The sequence below is a fragment of the Tenebrio molitor genome, chromosome 2 (assembly GCF_963966145.1).
Source record: "Tenebrio molitor chromosome 2, icTenMoli1.1, whole genome shotgun sequence".
Taxonomy (NCBI): Eukaryota; Metazoa; Arthropoda; class Insecta; order Coleoptera; family Tenebrionidae; genus Tenebrio; species Tenebrio molitor.
Window position 1 is genome coordinate 29,212,437 of NC_091047.1, and position 22,502 is coordinate 29,234,938.

The 22,502-nt window shown below is 35.5% G+C and overlaps 1 protein-coding gene and 1 long non-coding RNA gene across 2 annotated transcripts; one reads left to right on the forward strand and one right to left on the reverse strand.

The window, feature by feature from the left end:
* Positions 1-5,943: 5,943 nt before the first annotated feature.
* Positions 5,944-13,857, reverse strand: LOC138123228 (serine protease snake-like). The gene is made up of 6 exons (XM_069037832.1): positions 13,443-13,857; positions 10,430-10,630; positions 10,232-10,365; positions 10,069-10,181; positions 7,163-7,592; positions 5,944-6,518 (listed from the first exon to the last, which is right to left on the reverse strand). Exons 1-6 carry the CDS (start codon positions 13,546-13,548, stop codon positions 6,306-6,308), a joined length of 1,197 nt encoding a protein of 398 aa, XP_068893933.1. The 5' UTR covers positions 13,549-13,857; the 3' UTR covers positions 5,944-6,305.
* A 3,607-nt stretch (positions 13,858-17,464) lies between these two features.
* Positions 17,465-18,381, forward strand: LOC138124414 (uncharacterized). Its single transcript, XR_011157136.1, has 5 exons — positions 17,465-17,607; positions 17,660-17,798; positions 17,859-17,999; positions 18,060-18,193; positions 18,254-18,381. It is a non-coding gene; the product is annotated as an uncharacterized lncRNA (long non-coding RNA).
* Positions 18,382-22,502: the final 4,121 nt, after the last annotated feature.

Sequence of the window (22,502 nt, forward strand, 5' to 3'; positions counted from 1 at the left end):
AACAAAAGTTTTGGGAACATTTTTCGTATTATTTTTTTTCCTATTAAAAATAAAGCAATCAACCATTGGATATGGCAAATCTGTCAAATTTCCCCTAGAGCTTAACAATACGTATTGACAAAGATTTACAAAATTTCTTACAAGCTATAATTATTGCAAAAGAGAATTTACAAGATGGTTGGCCAAATGCTCAAACGTGATATTGTCGCCATTTATGGAAACCAAAATATTTCTAAGACAACAATTTACCGCATCATGTGAGGAAGATTTGCCATGTATTCCCAAAACGGGAAGAGTTTTGAATCATCCAAGACTTCAGAACTTGATTGAATCTGCAAAAAATATAAAGAGAGTTTCAACGGGAAGATTAGGCCGAAAACTTCACGCATCCTATACGACCATCAAGATGGAAATTACCAGAAATCATTTAATATTTAGAAAGCATCATGTTAATGACAATATTACGTTCTGACCGAATCTGGCATCGTGCCATTATGCGAGAACAACCCAAGATTGGTTTAAGCAACAAAATATCCCATATGTACTACTACGGTTTAAATCGCCTCGCCGCGCGCTTTTAAATCTCTAGAACGTTCTAGAACCCGTCGCGACAAAAACATACACGGACTTCCGTCGAAAAATCCGCGCAGAGAGGAGGCAAAAGCTATAAATTGTGGGAACCAGGAAAAAAAAGGGGAAGTTCACGGCTGGCAGTGTGGTTAGTGCCTGGGGAGAGTCAAGGGGACAGTGATCCAGTGAATTTGCAGGGCTGACAGGACGACTTAGTGAAGTTCACGAGGGGCCGTTGGAGATGATTCGTTCAAGTACCACCGCCCCAAATCGCCAAGCGGATCAAGGACTTCATTACGACAGGTTCCAGACCGAACGCTTTTGCGGATCAAGATCTCATCAAGTTCTGTCAGTCCAGGTCGTCCCCGGACTCACCTGAAGGTCCCAGATTTACCCACTAGCCAAGTCCGCAGCAGTGGTGACACTTTCTTTCCTCTAGGCCGTGGCTTCCACACCTTATTAATATTTTAGAACTGGTGCGTTATCTTTTGACACGAGAGTTAAAGTTGCGCAGAAGGCCAAATTCAGACGACTAGTCAAGAACGGCTCTCACCCGTTCTAAAAAATTGCCGTTGTTGAATTGTTGCTGAACCGATCTTTGCCGATAGTTCTCCTTCTCCCTGCTAAACTCCTCCCACCGCGCACCTCACGTGTCAAGAGATAATGCACTAGCTATACATATAAATTCAATTTCCACGTTATCTATCTCATCTCATTTTTTATTTCATTTCATTTTTATTCAATGACAGACTCATTGAAATAGTTTATTAATCATTTCGTCACTGTCTAAATTGGCAGTTGGTACATAATCCAGTTTTGGGAATCAATTTTTTCGCATCCGGCGTAACAGAAAACGTCATTGCAGTGAAATAATTCGTTTTATTTTTCAAATATGGACCTGATAGAAACTGATAATGAAGAGGAAAATTTCGTTGGTACCCCTGAAGTAACCCAAGCGGCAGCAGAAGCCACCAACAATTTGTTGCCTGAGAAATCACGGTATCAGTATGAGCGAACTTATAATATTTCGATGAATTTAGTTTGTACATATGTATAAATTAACGTTTAATAAAAAAGTTGCTTGTTTCATTTGTTTATTGGTCGTAGAAAAAGTATAGTATGCAACACGTTTTATAAACTTCTCTAGACACTCGTTTATTAAACACTCGCTCCGCCACGCTTCGCTCGTGCTTAACATAAAACTTGTGTCTAAAGTGTCGTTTATAATAACTTGTTGTATAATAGTAGTTTATTTGACGAGTTTGTGTGTAAATTGGGTCTTTTTTGTCACGCGTGGGCCATTTTAAAACGGGAGTGAAACGAGGCGAAAGGCGGTCATTCACGAAACTCGGTAAGGCTCGATAAGACGTTGCAATTTCAAAACCATGACAACCGACATTGTTGAAGCATTGTATTTGCCGTTTCGTTAACGATTTGCAAATTTGCAATGTTTCGTGAATCTCCCCCTAACTTGATAGATGTCCAAAAAATTCTAGCCGTGTTTAAATAAGCTTCGAGCATCTTTAATATGACGAAAACGCCTGAATGGATAATTATCAAGCGTGAATAATGATGAACAATCGTATTTCAAGTGATGTTTTACATACTATTTGTCAGTGCAAAATATGGCACTTTATAGAAGGGAGTAGAAAATAGTAGTTTATTTAACGAGTTCGTGTGTAATTTGGGCTTTTTTTTGGCATGAGTGGGCCAATTTAAAACTCGAGTGAAACGAGAGTTTTAAAAGTCCACGAGTGCCAAAAAAAAGCCCAAATTACACAGGAACGAGTTGAATACAACGTTTTTTTGTTCGACGAGCCCCCCAAAGGCTCCAAATCGCTGAAAACCTTTAAAATTAGCTTGACGTTTCGTTTTGACAAGTTGTGACATTTATCAAAATCCGTCCACACAGGAGAAAATTCTCAAATTCTGACAGTGTCGAACAAAAAATATTATTTTCTAGTTATGCATTATATTGGCCATTGGAGATATCGCCACAACTGACAGATCCTTTCAATTACAGTTAATTTCAAAATTATCGAGTACACCCCAAAAATCAAGAAGTCGATTTATTACAGTTTTTTTCCACATGTAAACATGCCTTTTTGAAATTTGAGCGTCATATTTTTTATATAGGTTAGGTGAGTTTGACAACATAATTTGGAAAGAATGAGCATTTTCGCGTTTTCGGTTAGATTTGGCATTTTGTTTGTCCAAATTGACATTGATCATTGACAAAAAATGTAAGTGCAATTCACACTGTAGAAAATTAGGTGTACTCTATAATTTTGAAATTAACTGTACATACTTAGATCTTTTTGCTTGCCAAGAGCGGTAGTAGATTAAGCGTGTAAAGCGTAGCTAAAGAAAATTGTAGTTTAAAATGGCATTTATAAAATTAATTAAATCCATCTTGCAGGTCACAATTTTCAAGTATGCAAACGAAGTTGCAGCTTTTAAACATTTAGTTTGAATTTTTATCAGAGACATTCGATTTTATCGTTACTTGCGAAACCTAAAATAGCAGAAAGAAGTATGCCACAGAACTACTCGATTATGCGGAGTTAGTACACCTATGATGTTAGAAACATTTACAATAACTAGAGAGCGGATTTTATGCAGTATAAAATGTCAAAATATGCGCATAAATATGCAGTCAAATCCTTTGAAATATGCACTCGAATCTTTGAAATACACTATTAATCCAAAATATGCAAGTATATCGAATAACTTAAAACTAGGATTTTGAAGTTTTTTTAGCGGAATATTGGCTTTGACAAGAGGATTACATAAGGAATATTGAATTCTTCTTGTTCATTTTTTCTAGAGGTTCCCCAACTAACGATTCTCGTAACAGTAACTGAGAAAGTTTGGTTTTCTTCAAGGTTTCTAATTTCCATTATGTGCTGCGTGATTTGAAATTTTCGTTCTCATATTATGATCTAAAAAAATTTAAACATTCAAAAAATTAAGATTCTAAATCAAATTAATTTCGTAATATGTATTACATTTAGAACTTTTCATATGAAAAGCTTAAATTAAAATATTCAAACACCAAACAATAATCAACACTAATTGAATTAATATGACTTCATTATAATTTTAAATTTTTATGAAAACCACAACAAACAATAACGTAACGTAGGTAACTTACCATTTTTCCACATGCTGTACAAAACACCCTTTCGTCGCCCATAGGGAGCTCGTTTATATCTTTGATCCACACCGTAACCAAATTGTTTTTCACTTTCGGCAGTTTAACGTTAGAAAAACTTCAAATCTAAACTTCTTGTTCAGATGATTGTTTTCGAATGAAAGCTCAAATTTTGTACAAGAACATTTTGTTCATGAATTGCGAAATTTTTTTCCAGCAATTAAAAGTGGAAGTGGATGATCAAAAAATGCCGATGCATAAATTGTTTATTGTAGGATTTGTGTCGACATTTCCGTGTGGCCGCTAGATGTTGGGGTCCTAAACAGGTTTTTACTTATGATTCAGATTTGTAGCAAGACGAAAACGCACGTTTGCTTTTTACTAAAACAGATCCCGTGAATAAATTTGAAATATACTAAAATATGCTAGAATATGCATAAAAAGGCAAAATATGCACGAAAAATCAAAATATGCATTATTCAATTGAATATGCAAAATATGCAAAATTTTATTAACTTCAAATGATCACTTTTGGTGCCATTCGTCTGAAAAATGAAGGAAACTGCTTAATTATTGAAAATAAGCGATATGCATTTTGCATAAAATCCGCTCCCTAACAACAACGCTGTAGGTACATACTTTTGGAGATTTTTAAAAATTTTACAAAATGTTAATCACTCTTCATCAGTTTGTTTCATTCTCTTCATATACCAATCATATACATATTTGTGAATCAAATTGATGATATTATCATATGATAATATATTAGATATTTCTATTAGATATTAGATATTTCTAAAATTTTGAGTGTATGACTTATTTATTTATTCGGAATCGTATTGTAATATACACATTCCTAACTTTATACGAGGGCGGAAAGTTAACCATTCCTTTTTATCTTTACTTCCCTCTCTTGGTCAGTAATAGGCCACTTTCCGCCCTGTTATGACGTTTTTCCAGTGGCGTACACGAATTGTCGAAAAACGGTAGAAATGAAATTGCATCAAATTAATTGGTTATTTGCTAAAAAATTAAATGTAATGATTCCGAATAAAATAGTATACAAACCTCGGTGGGAAGGTGTTTTCTTCCTGTCTCGAGCCTTAATTCACCTCGGCTACGCCTTGGTAAACTATCTTAGCTCTCGATAGGAATGAAACATTTTCCACCTCGGTATGTAATCTACTATTATTGTTTATCGCAAAAAATATGACATCACCCACTTGCAACAAAGGTATAAAACACCAGCAGCAAGCAAGCCTGCATCAGTTCCAAAATGAAACATATTGCGACTTTTATTCTATGCTTTGTGCTAGTGTGGGCTACGCCCTTGCCGAAAAGTTCATTGAAAAAGGTACCAGCAAAGGACATAGGTAAAGTTTTTTTTCATCAAAATCATTTAATCTAAAATGGTATGTCTGATAGATTCTAGAATTATCAATGGCGATCTAACAGGTTTAGTTCAGTTTCCTTGGCAAGCAGCTCTGTACGCTGATTCAGGGTCTACTGCGTATTTTCGTTTAGTGGTAGCATAATAAGCGAACAATGGATTCTTACCTCTGCCTCATGTATTTTTTTTCTTACAAATTTAAGATTCGATACTGTAACCGTTCTGCAGTTGGTATGATTAGAAAATCGCTAATTAGTCAGTTGTTTGTTAAATCTATGGATAATTTTAGTTCTAATACGTCTCGGAGGCCAAGGATTTCGTCGAAAAAATCATGAAAATTGTAAAGGAGGAATTTAAAGTTTTCATTTGAACTAAATTCTGAAAAAGCGGGCATGTGGGCTTTGTATTTAATTTCTTTTTCTCCTGTTGCCGATTTAATGTTGGAATGTTCAAAATGAATTTAACACTCCCGAACTTGTTCCAATTATCTGTAATCGGTTTATCCTCCGCTTCTGAAAATCTTCCACTCTTTATGTTAATGGGAAGTTCTTCTACCTCCTTCCTTTGTTGTGGTTTGGGGTTTGCAGTTACTCTGGTTTCAATCATGTTCAGCGTTGGTATACTCGATGGCAATAACACGCACAAATCATTTAAGTGTTGCAACATACTTTAGAGGTAGAATTATTTCAGAAGAACATGTACGTCATCAAGAGGCGTGGCCTTTTCCTGCGCGTGAATCCAATGGCGTATCGTGTAGGATGGAAATAGGGGAATTTAATTTAAATAACAACTAATATTTATACCTAATGATTTTATTGCATCTCTACATGAGATTAAAACACACGTTCAATTCCTTTTCCTGGCGTGGCGGTGGGGAAATTTCATTATGTGCTACTGTACTGGTAATTTCTGTTACCTCCCCTGCCTCTCGACTTGAGGTAATGGGTACTTTAACTACTGTGGCAGGTATTCGACAGGTGGTAGCTGAATTAAATTGAAATTATTTTTCATAAATACATATATTTTTTATTTACAATATTCACAGGGGAAATTATAATAATATGCGACATTTACAAATTGTACCTAGTCTATTTATGTATTCGTTTTTAAAACGTGCAATCAGATTATATAAAGAATCCTGTTTTTTCTGTATGTTGTTATCTTGCCATTATAAATAATGAATTATTTTTGTTAAATCTTAGTGACCATTAAATGACTAGTTGAAAATTTATATATACTTGGCCACACAATATCTTCTATCCATTTAATGTAATTAGAAACTCTGGTATAGACTCCTGATTCACCAAAACATGACTTTCCAAATGATGTTACTCCAATTATATCATACATACAATACATTCCATCGTCAACGTGATGTATCTGCAAAGGTCCTCCAGAGTCACCCTATAAAAGTAAACCGTATAGATGAAGAAGTTTGTTGATTAAATGCAACTAATAAAGTGCGATTAAATTAATGTATAATCGCGTTATCCATGAATCCGAAATCGTATGTCGTAACTTGAACTCCACGCTCCAATAAACACAGCTTGAAACATAGGTTAGATCACGACGTACCAACCACAAAAGACATGCGTATTCAAATCCATGGATGACTCGATTACAAATTAATTTGATATATTTTGATCCTAAAACTTCTAGTATTTACCACTGAAAATTATTTATACAAGTAGGTACTTCGGTTAATGTTAATTTCCGTTAGATTATTAGATGGTACAGTCGATTGACAAATAAAACTGGGAGATAATGACAATCACATAAGTCAAAATTTACAAATTTGCATCGTTTATTTACGGCTTTATCACAAATAGATTAACTTTGGTATGACGTATTATATAGACATTAACAAATATATTGACAATTCAATAGTCTGATTTACACAGATTAAATTTTAAGTGTCCCAGTTTTATTTGTCCGTCGACATCTTGTCCATTTGTCCATCTATTATAATTATTATAAATACATTAGTTATATTTGTTTAGAAAAGTCAAAGTCTATATACATTTGATAATAAATAATTATTGCCTTACCAAACAAGTATCTTCAATTTTGTTTTCACTGTTTGAACCAGCACATAGTTGGATATACTTCACAATTCCATTCTTAAGTTTCTTTGAAATATAGTATTTATATGACGAATTGCATGAATCATTATCAACCAGCTTCAGTGTTACTTTGCGTAGGTCTCCGTTTGATACACCGCCATCAAGTGTCACATCACCCCATCCAGTCGCGATTGCTCTTTCAAATGATATTTCTGGTTTTGAATAAAGGCATGCGGGTCTTGCGTACGAGTTCATTTTAGCAGGTTTTTCCAATTTGATTAGTGCTATGTCATGGTAGTTACTAGGATAAATATACTGCGGATGTGGTATAAGCTTCAAAATATTCAATCTTTGTCTATGAGAGGATTTGTCGAAGAGATTCGTTGTACCAATTTGTACGTATTTGGGTTCTCCACTGAAATATATAAACTTACTAGCTGACCCGGCGAACTTCGTACCGCCTCAGAATCAATAAATGTGTTAACTTATTAGGTGAATTAAATTAAGTTTTTTTATTAAGATAAAATGAATAATTGAAATGAATTGAAATTTAATGATTTAATGCATACACAAACAAATTTAATACAGTTGGTTGCAAAAAAAAACGGGAAACGAAAATTTTTCTAATGTAAATTCGGTTTTGTCCATTTGTCAATTAATTGTCTACTCGACAATACCTATCAAATAATTTCTAAAAATGTCTGAATTTTGACTCTAATTCTAACCTATCTCTCGTAACTCACACTATGAAAAAATTGTAAAAATGTGTCAATTTTATTCTGACAGTTCCCGTTTTTTTTTGCAACCAACTGTACCTTAATTTAATGCTAAGCACCACGCCCTCCGACGGAGATTATTCATTCGTATTCACGTCACGTGATGTGCAATTTCTGCACGGATGTTGGCCTTCAGGTCTTGTACGGTCCTTAGATGGTTGATATAAACGCGAGATTTCAAAAAAACCCATAAACAAAATCGCAAGGGGCCAAATCTGGCGAGCGAGTTCTCTACTACAAATTGCCCCTTATTGAAGTGAAACTCCAGTTCTTCGTCTTGTCGCACTCCCGGTTTGTCTGAACGTAGTGACCCATGTAACAATTGATTTCTGGTTCGGGACACGACCCAACATTGAAGCGATTTCGGAAGGTTTGCGATCACAGAATATCAGTTTGAAAAGTAGACCACGACGGCAAACGCAGGGTCTCCATCTCCACTCTTCCAACCATGGAGGTAGTATTAACAGGAGGGAGCATTCCCTATAGCCCTATACCGTCAATGCTTTAGATGCGGTATCAGTCGGCCACTCTCTGGTACCACTTTATGACTCTTCTCAAACTACGCGCAAGCGTTAGTGACACTGCTGGGATCTTTCCACATGGTGCGCTCTGCATTTAGTACCACTTTATGGCAGTGCGCATTTACGCGGCATTTCCGCTTTTTTCAAATAGTGCTCTCTCCTGACAACGCATGATGGCAGCTGACAGAGATAGGGAACAAATCTTTAAAACCACGGGACCACGGCTTCCGAATGAGACCACTCCCGCCCCGTTACAGTCTGAATGGCGCGCATTTCAAATAAGGAAGTTATGTTGTCACACCCTGTACAATGCAAAAATAGGCAAGAGTAATACGTGTTGATTACCATTGATCACACTTGGTGTCAAAACTCAGCTGACGTTAAAACTCAATTAAGTTCAAATTGTCAATGCGCGCACAATGACAGATGACATAACCTTACAAAATGAATTTTCTTCATAAATTTTTTTTCGTTAGTTATTCGATGTTTTAATAGTTCTTCTGCTAATCGGGGCGGAGACAAATCCGACACTGTGTAACACAATAAAAATCATTGGTGTGAGCTCGTGACACATGTCGAGTACTTTTGAGGTTATATGAAATCACTGAATTAACTGAACGATCAAGTTATCGACCGGTGTTGAAAATTATTGAATTACTAACATCGCTATTAAAAAATAGGGGTTGATGGTAGAAGGGTGAAAATTTAGGGTTGTAAGTATTTTTTAATGCCACGTCTTAAAAAAATTAAAATAAAACAATTTTGTCCACAAAATAAAAAATTTTTTTTTGGGGTGGACCACCCTTATCACTTAGGGGTATAAAAAATAGATAACAACCTATTCTCAGACCTACTGAATATACATATAAAATTTCATCAAAATCGGTCAAGCCATTTCGGAGGAGTATGATAACTAAAACTGTGACACGAGAATTTTATATATTAGATAATATTCAAACTGTTTGGGCAAAATGTATAAAAAATGGTTTCGAAAACATATGACACAATAACGTCTTTTCCAACAGTGAAACACAAAGTCAAAGGATTTTTATGACGACTAAGTGTAAAAAACTGAAGGACAATTATTATCTCGACAAATTAAAATGCAACTATTCTACTGCATTATTCGTTAACGCAGGTTCTGTGTTCGTAAATTAGTATTTACAAATACGAAGTCTTAAGTACACAAATACCTATTACTATTTGTATTAAATAAAATATACCGATGGCATGTCTTGTGACAACTCGTTAAAAAATAATAGCGACTAGATTATGAAAAACTTGTGCTTTCATATTATTGATTTGAAAATTTCTAAATCTCGAAAACTACACTTTTTATTTGAAATTTGAAATTCTTCTGAAATGGAAAGAAGATGTGGAGAATAAGAGTTTCCAAAACTGATACAAGACGATAAGTGAAGAGAAATTGATATTTGAAACAAACATCTTAATATAAAATTACTGTGGGAACTGTTTTTCAAGAAGTAGAGTTAGAGAAAACTTTTGTTTTGTTGCGATTTGTGTGATATTAATGCTAATTATTGTAACTGGTGTTTACTTATCCTGTGTATTATATAAAATAATTTTTACTTACTAGTTTTTGTCGTGCAAGCAATGTGCTGCTGTTAGAATATATTGTTCACTTAGAATTGTTCCTCCACAAAGCCAACGTACTTTGTCAGAATTATTTTTATATCCTATAGCTGCCTATAATGTACGTATAAAACAAAGTAAAAAAGATCAATTTGTGCTTTTACCATATGAGGAAATTCTCTTATATTAGCCAATTCTCCTCCAATAATGAGTGGATCAACTTTGTGATCACATTCGTTCCTCTTCAGAATTGGTGGTCTTATAATATCATTAACGTACTTGGAATATTCTTTACACTCTTAAAACGAACAACATGTTGGTAGGTGAGTACTTGATATTTCCATTAAAAGTTTGTTACATACTTTTCTTACTCATTTCACCTGGTTTTCGCACTTTCCATCCTTCATTCTTATTTGGGCAGCAAACAATTGATTCGTGGTCTTGAAGTCCACATTTTTGTGGGTAATGACGATATTTACGTATTTGTTCAACAGCGTATTTACAGTCGCTCACAAGTTTGCAAACTCCTGGAGATCCAGACGGTTGCAACGTACACGAATCATCTACAAATATGTAAAAATGTGCTTGAGTACAGTGTAATCTGACCACTTGTACCAACTATATATAATAGCTAACAGTTGGTATTCTTTTTGATGTTCAATAAACTGTTCAATTCTTTCGAAACTCATTAATTATAAAACAGTTTAATTATAGGTTCATAAGACCACTAGTGTTTCATAGACTTCATAATATATTCAAAATCGGAATTATTATAACTTCATAATAAACAGGTGTTGGATAAATATTTTATTGTGACTTAACGTATGTATTCGTTTCCGTTGTATAGCTCAGAAATAGAGCTAAGCTAAGAAAATTACTACAAGTTAAAATAAAAATAAATTTTTTTCACAACTACCTGTTGTACTTTTTAGCAGAAATAAATGACTAAATATAAAATTTCATTTTCACTGGAAGTGAGTTGTTTTAAATACGTTTTAGATGCGTTTTTATATGTAACAACAAACCAATAAATCATATCTAAATCACATAAGTTTTCTTATTTCTACAATAATCCGATTTTTCTCAACAATTAGAATTCCCTATCTTAGGTACCTACATACCTCTACTAATGCTACAGTCTAATCAAATTTGTCACAGTTTTCAGTTTTACACTATCGGATACTCTTTGAAGTTAGTTAGTTAGTTAGAGTTTAAACTACAATAAATTGGTGATTTTATGGTGACTGATAATAAATTATAAATAGTTTGGAAACGAGAAATTGGAACTTTAGCTTCTTCACTTGCAATGGGTTTAGGGTAGGTTGTAAAGATTTTTTTTTTTTTTTTTTAAATTTGCCATTCCCGTTTTTGCCATACGGCTTTTACGGTACCTTTCGGTCGGCCGTTTTTCAATTCATTATCCTTTCTTTTTAGGTGATGCGACGGGGCTCCGGGGCACTTTCCCCAGCCACCCACGCCCATTCCACCTCACATTCACAGACATACACAACAACATTTATACACCCATGGGCGCCTTTCCCGACGGGACTCGAACCCGTGCTGACCCCGCGGTGGTGGCCGAAAGAGTGTTGATTCTTCCTTCCACCACCCTACCGTCAGCCCCGAGGAGACATACATACACATCCATGGCCCGGCGGAGGTTCCTTCCTTTGAAAAAATCCTCCCCCTTCGGTGGGATTCGAACCCACTAGCATCGGGACCGCGACCTCGGAGTACTTTCTCCGACAGCCATGCGGCCACCGAGCTACCTAAAGATTATAATAATGAAGATTTACGATAGTGGGCAGTTTTTTCCTGTCGACGTTAAGGTAACTAGATCAACACACTACGTATAGAGGTACCGCCATCAGTGATTTTTTTGTCTGTCCTTGTCGCACAATCTACTCAAACTGGGGATAAAAAAAACACAATCTAAAAATGATTTGACGTAATTTGACAAAAACTAGTGTCATTATTCTGCTGCATATTTAATAATCCTCGTTCAAGATTCATCTAACTTATTATTTCGTTACAGTTTTCGTTTGTGTTGAAGTATTGTCATTTATTTCTTTGTTCTCGTTACATCTTTTAACTTGGTTCAATTACTTGCGTTTATTTTAATACTTTAACATGGTCAGTAACAAGTGTTGTGTTAGCGGCTGTTCAAGTTCTAGAAAAAATGGATTTAAATTGTTTTATGTTCCAAACGGTAAGACACTCGTTACATATACTTATATACAGTAACAAGCAATTTAATATTAAAGTCAAAAACAGAGTACGGAGGGAACAGTGGCTAAAAAAATTGAGACTGTCTGTGAGTTCGTGCTCCAACCGTGAACTACAAATCTGCTGTGTAAGTATCTAACGGGTGTTTTTTTAAATTTGGCGTCGAAGTAGGCATTGAACTGTCGATTGTGAACGCACTACACAGGTTACGGATCACGGATCAGCTGTTCAAATCCGTTGTCTGCGCTGATCTCATTATAGTCTGTGCAATACGTTTTTAGTGAGACTAGAGGCGCTGTGGGTCTGGGACTTACAGAAAACTGTAAATTGAGGTTTGTCGTTTTCACCACAGGTGTCAAATTCGCTGTTAACATTAAACGTCAAATAAACGCGTCAAAAATGTCAGAAATCAAAGTTCATGGCAGAACATCTCAGTAAAAACAGTTTTCATGAATAATTTTGACCGAAAAAAATAATATCTATCTACAAGCGATGGGTCGAAATTTTGCAGAGACCTACAATTCCTCAGTTTATAGCGCCATCTCATAGCGTTTTTAGTTCGGCCGGCGTACGACCTTGCTCTATTGCACAGACTAGAAGTAGAGAAAATCAGCGCAGACAACGTTCAAATCTTACGTTTTTACACGAGTGGTGCGCTCTCAATCGACTCTCCAACGCCTACTTCGACGCCAAATTTAAAAAAACACCCTTTACATAAAAGTATGGGAATGAGAAGAGCAGTTCAAAATATATTTTGATATTGTATTTTTAAACGATTAAAACTTTGGTAACTTGTTTGGGTTTTATTAGTGATGTTTTTGTAAATTTTAATTATAAAGATATCTGCAACCAGTAAAACATTTCAGTTAAAAAATTTTGATTAATAATGGGCGACATAACCTAACATATTTTTGACATTGTAGTAATGCCATTATTTCATTAAAAAAATCCCCAAAACTATTGTCTTCCTTATTCCACTTGTGAAATTTGCATTTGATATCTTTATCTTACAATCCACTCTCGCGAGGAATGGAATGGCGGTACCTCTATACGTAGTGTGTTGATCTAGTACCTTAGTCGACGTGCTAGTCTAGTATACCTGCTAGTTACTTACTTAACCTACTATTTAAAAATAAATACAAAACTTACTTAGAAATTTATCACTGTTTGCTACTTCAACCATCAAAACAAGTGTAACTATACTACATTTAGTAATCGACATACTGATCTTGAATTTGCACACAACAGCCAACATTAAAGCTTAAAATATATGTTTTGAATCTGAATAAATATGTTTAACTCGGTTAATTGCTTATAATATACTATTGCTACTTATTGAAATCAAATTTACTTAAATACATTATTCACGGAAGTTTTTCCTTTGACGCGATCATATCTTAACGTAGGTTTTAATATTTGTGACTAACTTTGGGGAAATTGCGGTTTCTGAATATATTATCACGTCAAACGTTTATACGTCTCTTTTTTTAAGTTACCTACTGTTGCGGTAGATATGAGTATAATTAGATCAACTTACAACCACTAATTATTATAGTCGTTAACAAACTTACTGAATACTAATCGGTGAATAATAGGAAAAATATTTTAAAAAATCCATCCTCATTGGATTTTAAAATAAGAACGTTGTTAATTGACCAATCGCGTGTAGATATAAAATTACCTTAAAAAATTATATTAGTAACTATCGAAACAAATTTGATTGTTGCAAAGATATAATAATTGATTATGTCATAATAAATTTTTTTTTTTAATAAGTGAAACTATATTTATTAAAATTTAACATAAAATAACATTTTTAATTTACAATGCGAAAATTTCCGATAATAATGCGGAATCTGGAAAAGTACCCCGAATGCTTGCAGCGTTTCCACGTTGAATGGCAAGGGAAATCCTCTCAAAAAGGAATTTCTTAGATTTTGAATCCCCTGATTCCGCGATAAGTCGGTCTCCGATGACATTAATGAAATCTATTGTTTCTTTGCACCAAGGGCCTAAGGTTTCAAAGGCTAAACCTTTAAATATGTAGTTTGACGAAATAATTGAACTATATTTGTTATGTTTGCGTTTGCAAGCCATTTCAGCGGCAAAACCTGAGACTTCAGATGTTTTCAATACGTAACTGTCTGCAAGTGTATCTACGACAGTAACGTCCCAAACCAAAGGTTGACCTTTATTCCACGGTACTAAAGTCATCCCATCAGGGCGTTTTCCGTCATCACGAGATAGTCCGTTTGGTTCTAAAGTTGAATTAACATGAATAGAAGTCAAAGACCGGTTGATAATAGAATTAATTTCAGTGTGTCTTGAAAATCTACCACTGCTTTTGGAACAACTTAGACCGTGAATACCAATTTCATCAACTTTCGCATTGCATTTGCAAATATGAGGTGTACAAAGATTACAACCCAATCTTAAACCAATACAAACTTGGAAGGAAGTGTTATCTAAAAGAGTACCAATATTAGGAGAAGGTATTGCATGTAACCAAGATCCTGATTCTCTGCATTGTAAAGCCTTAAAACGAGCCAAGTCCCTAGATGAATTAAAGATTAAGTCATTGTCAATTATTCTTTTGATATTGATATTATCCCAATTCTTCTGAAAATGTGGAATTGTTGGTCTTTCGTTCTCATTTTCTACATCCCAGACTGCTAAAGCTTCATCATAATGGTGAATAATAAGCTCATTATCCTTTGAATTTAGTAATTGAGAAACAAGCTTTTTAACACCATGAACTGAAGATAGGAAAGCAGGGAGGCAAATATCGGAAATGCGGCGAATTCCCAGTCCACCAATATAATATAATAAATTATTTCTGACAATTACAAAAGTCATTAAAAACGCTTAATGTTTACTTCTTCAGAATATTTTGATATGCTTGTCTTATATGGACAGTGTGATGAACTGATGAGAGTGCTACAGTTGCTGCTCAAGAGTACGCAGTTCGATTTCCCCATAGGGGAACATCCTAGCAGAAATCTAAAAAATACTATAACCTAAAAACGTCCGTCATTGCACAACAATAGTTACAAATAAAGCAGGAAAACTAATTTATAGGTAACTTAACATCAACAACAGGATTAGTCAGTTTAAATTGCTTCTTTCCTAATCACTATTTAAGATAGATTTTTTTCAATATTTTTCCTATTATTCCCAGAAGATGATGAATTCACCGTATTATTTTGGTCCGCCAGTTCTGATAGACCCTGTATACAGGGTGATTCTAAAATAAGGTTGGAAAAAAACACGGTAATTGGTGATGATGGGAAGAAGTCATAGACAAAAAAAAATTCTTATAAAAGTTTTTTCGTTTTCGAGATACAAATGATTGAAAATTTGGTCAAAATTCCTAGTACGCTGCTGAGTTAAAGGTGATTACCTGATTATCTTGGTAGTTTAGCAACAATAATACTCAAAGGTGCCCGGCACCCCGGCAGTCACAAACGTACCCTTACTCTCGCTTTACTCCTCTCGATCATTTCCATAGAAACATTTATAAAACAGTGTGCTTGCACCACGGCCTCCTTGATTTATAAGAGACTCGTCTCTTATCCGGCCTGTCGCATTCGATAAATGTCTGTTTTTGAAAATTCCCCGTATAGTATGTCCATCTAGCGACTTTAATGTGACCCATATATTAGTATATGCAACTAAAAATACGTATGAATAATGACATTTTATATAATAAATTGTCAATTTGAAAAACTAAGTGCAGTCGAAAGTTTAAAAAATGCCACAAACAAAGAAAAAATGTTGTATTAGTTCACGACATAAAGTTAACATTTCTTATCATAATCTACCCAATGATATCACTTTAAATGCGGCATAGAAGATAGGACTGAGAGATCATACTGGTAATATCATGAGTGCCGCAGAATATGCAAGTAGTAAAATGTTACCAAGATTCCAAAATTTAAGGACCATTGTAAATATTTCAGTCACCTTGCAAGATAGTTCTCTGGAAAAAGTAGAAAAATTGTCTTCCTTTACTTATTTGCCAAGTACCAATTTTCAAATTGAGACGGCGGCAACAGCTTTTTTATGTGGCTACTTAATTATGAAAATAACGGAGGCAGTCCATGGATGTGATTATTGATTGTCACATTTACAAGATTCAAATTCGAAAAAGAAAATCCCTTTACTGGAATTAATTTATTACTAAGATAGAGGAAGGCTAAGTTACCCCAAATGATCAATTTGTGGGTCTAGTATAGTTTGGGAATGAGAAATTGGAATTTTAGCTTCTTCACTTGCAATGGGTTTTGGGAAGGTTAAACATTATAGATAATAATGAAGATTTACGGCTATGAGCAGTTCATTCCAGGAGGGACAAACAATCTGCATTTTGCCCTTTTTAGTAACTAGCAGGTGTATGTGTGCGTTAAAACTATCATGTTGCAAACACGTCTATAAAACAATAATTTCCTGCAAGGCAGGCAACCAGTACAACACATAAGCCCCGTAATGTGGCGCACCCTATAAAACAAAAATAATGCTTAGAACTACGAATGCGGCAGGCCGGATAAGAGACGAGTCGCTTATGAATCTAGGAGGCCGTGGCTTGCACCTACGACGTTATTGTGGAGTTGCTGGAACCATGGTTGCTAATGAAATGAACAAATTCGGACAAATTTTCCTTATTCATACGCGTTGAAAATACAAGGATATAGGGTAATTTCCAACCTTTTGATTTCACCTCCAAAAGTCATTTACGCAGAATTCTTTTGTGTCAAGGATACTCCACATTTTTTTCCAAACTTATTTCAGAATTTGCGTTCAGAGAGGTTTACTGTTTGCTGGTGTTCACGTTAGAGCAGAAATAGTATATTAAGTATAAAGAACGGTAATGACAATGTACCGATCGAACACAATTGTTTGGAGGAGGAGCTTGCGACGACTCCAAAATTGTCTGAGATCGGTACATTGTCAGTAACGTTCGTGATGCTTATGAGATTTTTTGCGCGATTGAATATTTATTACAAAACATTCACATCTAGAATAGGCCCAATGCGATACGTGTTTATACCCTTCACATCGTGTTGCCACAATGTCGATTTTTGTATCGCGTTTCCAAGGCAATCTGCAAACAACTACCGCCATTGCAGTTTTTGTGCGCAAATATCGCCAGTTGTGTTGAAAAACAAGCAGTAAAATGAGTGACATTAGTGATTCCGAAAACGAAGTGGATGTTGTAGAAGAAACTTTGAATGTGGGGTGCGTCACAAATAAAGAATTTTTGAAACTAACGACCTCAAACCTCAACGTGTAATTAAGAAGACAAGGAAAATTTGGGGTATGAAAATTTTTAATGTCGCGGCAAGTTCGCTAATATTATTTCATTACAGCGGCAAGGAAAGCCGATTACAAGAGCCGTACGAGTTTCCAAAAAGTGCTAACATCTTGTCTTCAACTTCTGCCCATATAAATAGAGTTTCCCAAACCAACGACCTCGATGTGTAATCAAAAAGACAAGGAAAATTGGAGGTATGACAATTTTGACTATACTAATGTCGCGCCAAGTTCGCTAATGTTATTTCATTACAGTGGCAAGGAAGGCCAACTACAAGAGCTGTGTGAGTTTCCAGGAAGTGCTAACATCTTGTCTTCAACTTCTGCCCACATAAATAGAGAATTTCCGAAAGCAACGACCTCAATGTGTAATCAAGAAGACAAGCAATGTTCAGGGTATGAAAATTTTGATAATGCTAATGTCGCGGCAAGTTCCCTAATGTTATTTAATTGCAGCGGCAAGGAAGGTCGACTACAAGAGCCGTGTGAGTTTCCAGAAAGTGCTAACATCTTGTCTTCAACTTCTGTCTACATAAATAGAGAATTTCCGAAACGTCAATGTGTAATCAAGAAGACAAGGAAAATTCGAGGTATGACAATTTTGACAATGCTAATGTTGGGGCAAGTCCGCTAATGTTATTTCATTCCAGTGCCAAGAAAGGTCGACTACAAGAGTTTCCAGAAAGTGCCCCGACTTCTTTTCTTCAACTTCTGTCTACATAAAAATTATTATAATAATTGATTAATTTTGAATAAATTTACTTACCGTTCTAAAACACCAAAAATTACTTACTGTGGAGTTTATCGTTAGCAACGGGTAAACATAGCTTACCGTCTTGGAAACAGACGTGGTAAACAACCAAATAGAGTGCAATCGCGCAAAAAAATTATTGCCCTTGAAATGATACTAATAATAAGATTAAATTAAACAAAATTAAAGGTGCTATTTTTATTTTAAAATACTAATTTAAAACTTGGCGGTTTTGAAATATGACATGCCATGATTTTCAAATTGGACAGCATTTGTCAAAAAATTTAGTAATTTGTTGGGTTAAGTCAGCGAATTTTGGTAAAATGGTATACAGATTAAGAGAAATTTCTCTTGAAGTAAGTTTATGTAAATCGCGGATACTGAATATCCTCAGGAAGGACAAATATCATCCTTACAAGACACAGTGTCATCAACGGATTTTTGCTGTTGAAGAAGAAAGTAAGAGTGAAACCTGTTATGAAATACAGGAGCGTGGTAATGATCGTCGCTTTCTGTCGACAATTTGCTTCACAGACGAATCTACTTTTACACTAAATAACGAACCAAATGTTCAAAACACGCGATATTGGGCTCAAGAAAACCCTCGAGTGAATATTCCTACTAGAACTCGGTATCCTCAAAAAATTCATATCTGAGCTGGGATTTTTAAAGACTATTCGAACCTGCGCAAAACGGTAACAAATATGGTCGTGATCGTCGAAGCGGAGGAGCCCTACGTTGTGTTTTTCTTTTGGCGGAAAAGGTTCGGAATGCAAATGGTGAGGGTTCCAGTTGGAAGAGTGCCGCAAATAAAACACACATGTGAGGGATGCAAAATACCTTTTATTGAAAAATGCCTGTGATAACGTTGGTTTTCGGCGAACAAATGAAATAAATCCAAAATTAACAGGGGTCAAGTATAACAAAGTAAAGAAAATTAACTAGCTGAGGCCATTACAAAAAACAAACAACAATATTAATACAGCAACATTTAAAACAAACACAACGGATAAATGACAACAAAAATGACAAGTTAAAGGTTGAAAAAAAAAAACACAAGTAACAAATTCATAATGCAGTTATCACAGACAGGGACGGATAAAAACCCTCTCCAAAACCGTATCCCAGGTATTACTCATATTTTACAATTAGTTATGACAATTCCAAGTTTAATTAGTAACTACGCGGTCAAGGTACGCTGACGGGAGCCTAGAGTTGGAGGTAACAAATTCTCGGCCACGAGGGGACTCAGAATAATAATCTGAATCGGCTTGAGACCGTTTCTAGATACTCGGGTTAGTAATGAACGTCGGGCTATTTCACCGACCAAGAAAGAGTGACAGAGCGCCTCGGGGTTGTACGATGAGCATCCCAGAGCCGCTTCGAGCAGAGCTTGATCCGCCTTCCCCAACCAACCGTTTACCGACAAAAACCTAAGATCTCTAGAACCGCGACGGAGGTTTTACGTCAGCATCCCAGAGCCGCATCGAGCAGGACTTAGGTCCGCCCATAACTTAACCGTGGCCTCCACAGAAATTTACTAGACAACCCCACGACTTCCTGATTGTCACCTAACTCTCATAGAGGTGCACTTACAATATTTTACTTTAACTCTTCCGAAATCTAGCGGTGCTAGCAACAACACAAAGAAAACCCGAGTTTAATTCAATCGAACGAAGCGTAGCATTAAACGATGAGCAAATTCAACAAAACAAAGCCCAACATTAAACAATGATAGAAATAAGCAAAACCAAACGCAACATTAAACAATGATCAAATAAAAGAGAACAAAGCGCAAAGTTAAATAACGATAAAATAAAAACACTTTAAATGGCGCAAATATCAGTATTCAGTAAGCAACATAAATAACGAATACAATAATCGCTGGCAATGTTAAACAAAAAAATGGCGAGTCGAGTGCCGTTAGGAAATGTTAGTAAAAGAATAAACAAAATGAATGCACGCGGTTCGGACGACGGCTCCTAATTTTCGAAAGTAACAGATTGTCGAAATAATGAACCTCCCGGGAGAAACTTAGGGATAACGCTTAAAATTAACAAATGGGTGCTTTTCAAAGAAATAGCATGCAACAAAATGAAATCTACAACATACCCTTACCACGTGGTCCTGGTCCCAAAAAAAAAACAAAAAACAAAAAAAAGGCAACGAACGTGGGATAAATTACCCAGGTGGATTAAAACGTCGGCTTCTTCAAGGGGACACAAAATATCTACTTGGGACGGTAGTGTAATTGATTTAGATTTAACTTATAGTGGCGGCCGGGGAAAATGGGAATGACTTAAATTACTTTGGGCTGTATTTAAATAAATCTGTAATGGTTATCATTATAAAGATTTACGACAGGGACCGATTTTTTTGAATACCTGTGTTCTTAGAAGGAACGATTTAAGAAGGGTTTTGTTTGCAGGTGGTGACAGGCAAAAATTTGGCCCTATCGAAAATCTTTATAATGATAACCATTACAGTTTTATTTGAATACAGCCCAGAGTGATTTAAGTCATTCTCATTTTCCCCGGCCGCCACTATACAAATTTTTGGAATATGGATCGCTCTTCGTACGGTGTGTTCGTTTCGAAAAACCAAACAAAAGTGACCTACCCCCTTCAACTAACCGCGCGAGAGCCCGTTTCACCCCCGCTATATTTCCGCTCTGAGCGTTGCCAACTCCCCAGGATTGCCAACCCCATCCCTTAGTTCCTAGTTTAGCCGCTAGTACCTTCACATTTGACGCGCTCTCGTGGCGGTACCGGGAATTAAAATTAAAATTTTAAACTGGGCCACTACACTAAATAGACTGAAAAAATAAATTCTAAGGAAACTAATTTTTGTCAGTGGTTCAAAAGGAAAAGTTATTCTCATATAATCAAACGTATTACAAATTATTTCTCTAGTTCGACGATGAATAACTTTCTTATTGCCAATTTGCTGCATTTCTATCGAAATCACGAACGTCTTTGAGAAATTTGACACTGACAATACAAATTTGTGACATTTCTCAGTCTTTTGTTTCCGCCATCAAATATGAAAATATCTGTAGCGTCGTCCGCCTGTAGTACAAATAGAGGTAAAGTCAAAACGAAACATGACATCACGTGGTTTACGCAGAAGACGAATGTAGGTCAGTTGAATCCAGCTTACGTATATGACAGTGGCGGAGTCAAAAATTTTCTTTTGTTTACGCTATAGAGGGTGTTGGAGGAATGTTATGAAGATGAAAATAGTTTTTATTATTCTATTAGAGATTTTACAACAAAAGTAGATGACCTCGGTGTAGAATTTCTTTCATCAGGTGAAGAAAATTGAGTTTTGGTTAAGTTTTGCCCTTAAACTGACGACTGTATGATACGCCCCTGTCAGCGAGCGCGCATCCTTAAGCTCATAGAGAAAATAAAATACTATAGAATGAAAAGTCCCTAATAAATTTTTGGAAAATCGTTTAGCGCACCCTCACCACACCGCAAGAGGGCGCAAATGTTTTAAAAAGTCAAAACTTTAAAATCAAAGTAATCTCAATAATCTAAAAATCAGTCAAAGCAGTGTCAATCTTTATGTCACTATCTTGTAATTCAAAATGAGGCTGTGTCACGTTCACAAATAAGATTGCTAAATTTGTTGTTGACAGAATCAAGCAAAATTTATATAGAAAACAATCAACAAATTGAAAGAAAAATAATACTTCAAGACCAAGAGATTACACCATTATTTGATACACCTCATCTTATTAAAGGAATTAGAAATTATAGGATAACAAAAGATTTGGTTTGGGAAGTAAACGAAGAAATTTTAAGTGTGAAATTGGACCATATAGTGAAGGTTTATCTTTATGATTCAGCGTGGGGCGAATTAAGAGCCCTCCACAAAATTACGGACTTGCAGAAAAGATCCAAAAGATGTCCTATGCAACTCAAGTTTTGAGTCGTCATAATCATGATTAATTCAACTATCACGCTATTAGTTAACTGTGGTAATTTCTAATAACATTGTTGTTAATAATCTAATATACATTTTAACTAACAGGTAGAACAAACCTAAGTGATGAAGAATTGGGAACTGCAAAAACAATAACTTTTTTGGAGGGAGGGACATTTCGCCCACGTTGCGAGAAACCTCTTGCTTGTGGAGTTTAC

What these genes read in the sequence shown, in the direction of transcription:
- LOC138123228 (XM_069037832.1), bottom strand. Translation starts at nt 13,548, where the DNA reads ATGTTGGCTGTTGTGTGCAAATTCAAGATCAGTATGTCGATTACTAAA. An exon ending in AAACAGTGATAAATTTCTAA is followed by an intron (nt 10,631 to 13,442) that starts GTAAGTTTTGTA and finishes ACATATTTGTAG; the next exon opens with ATGATTCGTGTACGTTGCAA. An exon ending in TAAGAGAATTTCCTCATATG is followed by an intron (nt 10,182 to 10,231) that starts GTAAAAGCACAA and finishes CGTACATTATAG; the next exon opens with GCAGCTATAGGATATAAAAA.